The sequence below is a fragment of the Montipora foliosa genome, chromosome 12 (assembly GCF_036669935.1).
Source record: "Montipora foliosa isolate CH-2021 chromosome 12, ASM3666993v2, whole genome shotgun sequence".
In the NCBI taxonomy this organism is placed as follows: Eukaryota; Metazoa; Cnidaria; class Anthozoa; order Scleractinia; family Acroporidae; genus Montipora; species Montipora foliosa.
Window position 1 is genome coordinate 4,288,753 of NC_090880.1, and position 7,500 is coordinate 4,296,252.

Genomic DNA, 7,500 nt, shown 5'->3' on the forward strand with positions numbered 1-7,500 from the left:
AAATCGAACCCCTTTTTGCGATAAAAAATGGAACATACAATTTTTTGGACCAAAAGATTTTGTAATATTTTTAATTTCAAATAGTTTAGTTTAGCTCTATTAAATGTAGATTCTGCACATGATAAAAAAGATGGTGGCAAAAGAAGACTACAGCATGCTAATGCTTATGCGATTTGTTATATTGTAGGCAATGTATGAGGAAAAGTGTGTTGGTGCCATTGTGTGCAAGCTGGACATGCATAAAAACATGATTCGCCGAGGATACATAGCAATGTTAGCTGTTGAGAAGGAATACCGGAGGCATAAAATAGGTATTAAAACATTGCACTGCATTTGCAAAGTGTAATTCCAGGTTGCTTTGGGTTCTGAATTCATTTTCTAAATTTGTTATTATTTTTTGACATGCTGGTGAACTTTTCAAACATAAAGAGATCATTTTGTCCATCATTTAAAATAATGAAGGGTACAATGCAAGTTTTAAACTGTAATTTCCTCTCAGATGCTTCACACTGGGGCTGTGAAAATTTAATACATGTACATGGGAAAGAATACCAGCTGAAACTTACGGTATGGTCCTTGAGTTAGTATGAGGTACACAAACTTTGCAAAAATTATTTTATATATATTTACGTTTTAGGTTCAAATCTTGTAGTAAGAGCCATCAAGGCAATGATTGAGGACAGCTGTGATGAGGTAGGAGTTTTGTAAATTAGATGGGTAGATCTCTGCCTTTGTTGAATCCAAAATGGTTCTTATTTAGGAGACTTATTATCACAACAGAAAACAAAGAACCATATTTTATTTTGAACTTAGATCCATATGTACAATATGTTTCGATCTAGGGCTTAAATCAGAACCACAGTATCAGGACTTATTAATCTAAGGTATAAATTTTCCCTATTTTAGACAAAGTTCTCCAATAGACCCTTTTCCAAAATGGCTGCAACATATTTGAATCAGTTAAAATTGAACTGAATGAAAAACCAGATACCAGAAATAAACAGAGCACCTTACAGTAGTAACCCAGCAAAGTTTCAGCGTATTCAGTGTTATATTAGCTGAGAAAATGTAAGTTGAAATTTGACAAATTTACCAACGTTTGTATGACTGGGGGTATACGCCACTTATGATTTCTCAGCTGATATTACACCTGATATGCTGAAACTTTGCAGGGTTACTATTAAAAGTAAAGGTGCTCATTCTATTTCTGGTATAAGTTTTTAATTTTAAGTTATTTGAATTTTTTGGCTGCCATTGTGGAGAAGGGTCTATTGAAGTTGTCAAATTGCAGTCAGATTTAGAGGAAGGACAGTCAGGTATGTCCGGGATTGACCCTAACAATAATGATTAGATGCAAGCCGATTTCAATAAGCGTCATGAAGTGTCTGTCCTGTTGCTCTTCTACCCAACTTCAACATCAATTGTGTCACTGAATACAGACAATTAACATCACAAAGTTGCCCCACAAATGCTGCTCAAGTGAGGATAAACTACTGCATATACCCTGCCCTAAAAATAACACTAACCTTTACCTTAACGTTATTGTTTAATGTTAGAAATGGGTATGAAATGCTTAGACTTAAAAGGGGTCTCTTTGCATTGGAGATCGTAACTGGGTGTGCATTGGCCATGCATAAGGCCCTCTGAGGGACTGGGGGTGGGGGGTAGAATCTAATTAGGGTCAATCCTGGACATAAGTGAGGATTGTGATAGTCACCCATTCTTTGCTTCTGAATCAAGCAAATAGAATTATGTGTTTTATAAGTCAGGAGTTAAACTTATTATAAACTAAAGACAATAATGGTTGACTCAATTCATTGCTTAAATTGTCCAGATAAAGTGTGAGGAACAACACTTCTCTCTTTCGTCAAATGAATGTAGTTCATCTCTTCTTTGTTTGCAGGTTGTCCTTGAGACTGAAGTGAGTAACACGGCAGCTCTTCGGCTCTATGAAAATCTTGGCTTTGTCCGAGATAAGAGGCTTTTTAGGTACTATCTTAATGGAGTTGACGCACTGAGGTTAAAATTGTGGCTTAGATAAAGAGCCATGATTTCAGTTACAGTCAAGCTACATCACGCGTGACCAGTAGTTTTGAAACTGAACTGAGTATTCAAATCTGCATTCCAGTTTTGAACTTTGGTCTCAAGATTCTCAAATTTCCCAGGGAAATTTCCTTGATATATCACAAATAGTTAGCTATGAACTTTTGTTTTATTATAAAATAAACAGTGTTTGAAAATTGAAAACTATTTCAAACATTTGATGAATTATTGAGGAATCCGGATGTTCATTTCAGTCTGACTTGTGAATACTGGTCACACGTGACATAGCTCGACTGTAATTCAAGGCCAAGTGGAGAAACATACATTTAACAGTAGAAAAAGTTTGTACATTAAGACTATTGCACCGTTCAAACCTTGGCTTGTCTTTGTTTATGTCTGTAGTTTTTAACCCCACACTAGAGAGATTAAACCTGGGCCCAGTTGTTCGAAAGCCGATTAACGCTAATCCCAGGTTAAAAAATACTAAGGAGGTTATTTCTCTTATCCAAAATGTTGTACAACGCTGATATCTGGCAAAATTTTACATTAGGGGAAGTCAATCTTGAAAACCAAAAATAACCAAAAGAAACTTGCACTGATAAGTTGAAAAAATTAAACCAACGTTTACGCTAATCCTGGATGAAGTTAATCGGCTTTCGAACAACCGGGCCCTGGTGTCTACTTCAAATGACAGACTTGTGTTTGTGGTAAAGCCACTGTAACACTGCTCGATGACTTTGATTAACAGACAAGAAATGTGGTAAAATCGAGTAAGTTTCATTGAGTTTGGGAAATTCCATTCTGAGGTTTGCTATTAACCTCTCATTATAAAAATTTGTCATAAAATATCAGCAGCAACATAAGTATGTGCCTAATAAGCAAAAATAGCAATGAAAAATAAAACTGTTGATTGGAATTTTAACTTAAGAGTATTATTATTAATGTGTTAATGAAGGAGGAAATAATAATAATTATTAAATTTTTGACTTTGGATATTGCGTTCCTAGCATTCTGATTGGTCTCGGTTATCAGCTCGTGTACCACATGACCAGAAGCACCTGACTTGAAACATGTAACTTGCATCTCTTTTCCTTGGAACAAAGCTGGAGATTTCAGGACACCAATTTTATGCCCAAATATGGACAAAAATAAGATCGAAGCTGCACCCGTGGGAAAGTGCGCAAGCTATGTTACATCCAAATAAGGAAATTTTGAAACTCAAAAAATCCCAGCTCTGAACCAGAGTTACATGTAAACGCTTCATGGTCATAAGCTTCTGATATGACCTAATATGGAAACTGGTTGGGTCAAGTGCTGCCAAGCTGGAAACTGATTGGCCTTAATTTCCAAGTGTCTAAGCGTTCAGGATTCAATGAAAATTTAATAAAACAGTATTATTAATATTCCATTTGCGCTTTTTGGATAATTTATGAGACTCATATCCAATGCATGCTCATTGAATAAATTATTCAAGCAAAGTGTAAAGAATTTTTTGGTTTCGTTTGAACCCACGACAAAGCAAAATTTTCATACTTTTTATCTTTTGTTTTGTGCCTTGTTAGCTACTCTTAATACAACACAATTCAGAATCCATTCTAAATCATTAAGCGGGGTGGCTCTTAACTACCAAACAGTTGCTATGGACACCTTGAAATAATCATTCATTTCTCGAGTCCCCTTAACTCTACAGTTATCCTTTTTTGCTAAGTGTTCTCTATTTAACATTTTCTTAGTCTGGTTCGACTCATAACCACATTTGGTAAATCATGTGACCAAAACAGAAAATGCCAAAAAAACTCAGTGAGGTAGCTATGTTTTTTACAAAATTTTAACGCAACAATATGAGAACATTCCAACACAAAAAACCGCCTTCTCCTGTCATTTCCTGAGAGTTTTTACATGCCTTTCACTGAAACGCATGGCTGAGGACTGGGACTAGTTGTATGTGCACCTTCTGATTGAAGTGATGCCAGATTTCCATTGAAAAGTTTCTTCAAAGAACCATCCATGCAACCTTTTTGCAGGACCCTTGACTAAAGAGCTTCCTTAGCAACCATTGTCTTTCTGTAGTTAAGAGCCAACCCCCTTAAGTTGTCATGGCTTCTGGTATTCTTTTAGCTCTCCTTCTTGACAACCTAGGAGACATTAATTTTGACATTCTTAGCAATTCTGATAAAACTAGATCTCTGGAAGAATCCTTATCCAGACTCAGCTGGGTGAATAGAACGAATTTTTCTGACTACAGAAAGCATAAAATAATTTGAAACAAAGATATCTCATGGCCACAACACTCTACAAGTAGATGAAGTTCTTCCTCTAAGGGCTTGTGTTGTGGACTATTAGTACTAGCTTTTGGTGAAGTTCAAATCCTTCATGAAAGAAACACTCCAAATCTAGATCATAAATCCATAGCATCTAACTTATTTGTTTTGAGAATGGACTTGTTGGATTTAATGGTAATTAGTTTTGGATTTTTGTAAAGAACCGTTGAATCTATTTTAGGATTCAGGAATCTGCATTCTGATTTTCCCAAAAGATGGCATGCTAAATAAAAGTCTCATTTGCTTATTTTTTTTTTAAAGCTAACTCGTTATTTTGTTATCAGAATTTGCTTTTTACCTTTTTTCTTTTTTTATTTTCCTCTACCAAGGAACTTTAATTTCAACAGTATGATACAATATTGAATTTGGCACAAGTTATGTAAATACTTTGTTGCATGACAGAGCAATATTACAAGTCCTTAAAGACTAAAATAAAGTCTATTCTTGAAGTGACAAACTACTTTCCTGATTTCATAAACCTTCTGTATTGCAAAGCAGTATTTGATATCATCTCAGAAAGACACTTGACTCTCTATAATAGGGAAGAGTGGAATAAATAACAGTATTATCTACTCCCATAATACCCCTCTCCCCCCCCCCCCCCCTCCCCCAATAGGCATTGTTTTCGATTTCTCTTGGGACATCTTCATGTTCCAGGAGAAATAAAAGACAATGATTATGCAAAATTTTGGGGGGTAAACAAGATGTATTATGGGATTTGAGAAAGTAGAGAAAATGGAAACTTAAAGGGGCTAGGTCACGCAATTTGACGCAATTTCAGCACTGATCGAATGGTCATAGAATTAACTAAAATATCAAAATAACTGTTCAAAACTATAGAAGATCTCTAACAAAACACAGGGAAGCCAAGAAGGGACATGGATGGACAAAACTGGAGAGGATTGAAATGGATTGAATTTGGGTAAATTTGAAAAACGTCGGCCCACCTTTTTTCAAATTTATATCAGTCTATATCAAAATGTCATTTACACAGCTGGAAAATCATTCTCAGTTGTTATGTGGCCGTGATTTTGCAAGTGAAAGACTCTTGCTCTGCCAATTTGACGTTTAGAGCTCATAATTAACAAAATTAAACGAATATACCTAAAATAGCGTGACTTAGCCCCTTTAAGGATTGATACCATGGAATCATACTGGCACATTTGGGCTGAGTTTCAGTCTATCTGAACGTGACTTGAGGGTTTTTCTCCGGGTACTCCGGTTTTCCATCCTCGTCAAAATGGACTCACAGCTAGTTACATCTGGCAGTGGGGCTGTTCGAGGGCCACTTGTTAGAAAACTGGTAATGGTTGATTGATGTGTCTCCCTTGTTAAGGAAGGTAACTACTATTGAAATTGCGCATACACTCTGCGCATCTCAAGATACTCTGGTTTCCTATGGGTGGTGCCTACTAATACGGGAGAATTTTTGCATGGTTTAAAACTATGCGTGGAAACCAGAACTCAGCAAGTGCTCTTGGTATCCAAAAAGTAAATTGCATTTTGCAGAGATAATTAAGCTTTAATTTGGATAAGAACGCCATACATTGCTTTGTATTTTCAATCTTTTTACAAATATTGTTGATTAATTATCTTTGAAATATGTGTGGTTACACCCTCCAATTTTCTTTTTGGATTTCAATAACACTTGGTAAAATCTGCTTTTCCCGCATATTCATAAAGCGGGCAAAAATACCTTTAAATTAGATAAATAAAGACTATAATAATAATTTATTGTATTGAATTGATGTCACTGTTAAGGAGAATTACGAGAATGTCATCTTGTCACATTGCCAAATTATTCTAATCTTTCTGTAATTATTCCATGTGTAGGAATTTAAATTGGAATAAGTGTTGTGAATTATTGTACAGGAAATTGGCAAAAAATCATATATTTTTTAACCATCTGGCTCTCACCTCCGAATAACCACAAATTAATTTTGTTCATTGCGCATTATACAGGTGGGAATGGCAAAGAAATGTACCAAAATGTTGAAACGCGTGCTCTGTGTGTGTAGAGTCATTCTTGTCCATGTGATCATTGCTTAAGTTTTGCTAAGTTTAACTGCATATTTAAGGGTAGACTTCAAGTGGAAGTAAGCAAAATTTATTTGCTGCAGGTAAGAGAACTGGCAAAAACAAGTGAGGTTGTGTACACTTTGAGAACTATAACAATAATAATTTTTTTAAGTTCTGTTAATAATTCTTTACCTGAATAACTACTGCTGATCTCAATAGGCCAGTTTCGTATTCTAATGGTTGGACTGGATCTAGCATGAAATGGAGGCTAATGCGGGCAAATTAATTTGCATGTGAAAAGATTTGTCCACATTAGCCTCCATTTCATACTAGATCCAGTCGAGCCGTGATAATTCAAAAACGGTCTATTTTCTGTCTTGACCTGAAATGCTAAGAATTTTAATTTGTTTGGCCAAATTGCTTCAAGTCTAGGTATATAACAGAGGCTCTCCCAGGGTGGGGGGTTAGGGTTAGGGTTTAGGGGGGGTTAGGGTTAGGGTTGGGGGGATTCCTTGTTCCCTTTAAATATTTGCTTGTGTTCCTGTGTTCCCCAAATTAGTTTCAAACTTCTTACCAGCTTCTTGATCCTTAAAAGTGTTTTTGTTCTCTAAAATGTTTTGACATTGTTTTCCTGTTCCCCAGTTCAAATTAACCACGTTCTCTTATTCCCCCAAACCATTGGGAGGGCCTCATAACAATTGGACATATTAGCATTTCACCGTCAACACCCTAAGCTATTCAGGAAGTCCTTGACTTGAGGGTAGAACACTTAACCAATAATATTATTGACTTTGTGCTGTTGCTATGGTAACCATTTTACGTTGCTATGTTGTCTTAATAAATCCTTGTTCCCTCACAATGAGGGAAGGTCATGCAGAAACGTTGCTTTGGGTTTTAAGTTGGACCACCATCTCTTTTGGATTTCATTGCTGAAAGGAACTGGAACCGAGATTGTTGTCATGGTAACGTTAACGGGTTTGAGTTTGTGGCTTGTTTAACCCATTCACCTCTGAAGCACTTCCTATTCTCAAGTAAAATCGTCTGGAGTTATACAGAGTAAACTCTCACAGTTGAAAGGGTCAAAGTTCTTGAGTGGACCTGGACAGGACCAGACCTA

The 7,500-nt window shown here is 36.1% G+C and overlaps 1 protein-coding gene across 1 annotated transcript in view; it reads left to right on the forward strand.

Annotated features, from left to right (window-relative positions):
• Positions 1-4,815, forward strand: part of LOC137979698 (N-alpha-acetyltransferase 30-like) — a 9,666-nt gene extending 4,851 nt beyond the window's left edge. Inside the window, exons 2-4 of the mRNA XM_068827017.1 lie at positions 188-311; positions 638-693; positions 1,904-4,815. Coding sequence (XP_068683118.1) covers positions 188-311; positions 638-693; positions 1,904-2,041 — 318 coding nt within the window. The 3' untranslated portion in view covers positions 2,042-4,815. The remainder of the gene's footprint in view (positions 1-187; positions 312-637; positions 694-1,903) is intronic.
• The last annotated feature ends 2,685 nt before the right edge of the window (positions 4,816-7,500 follow it).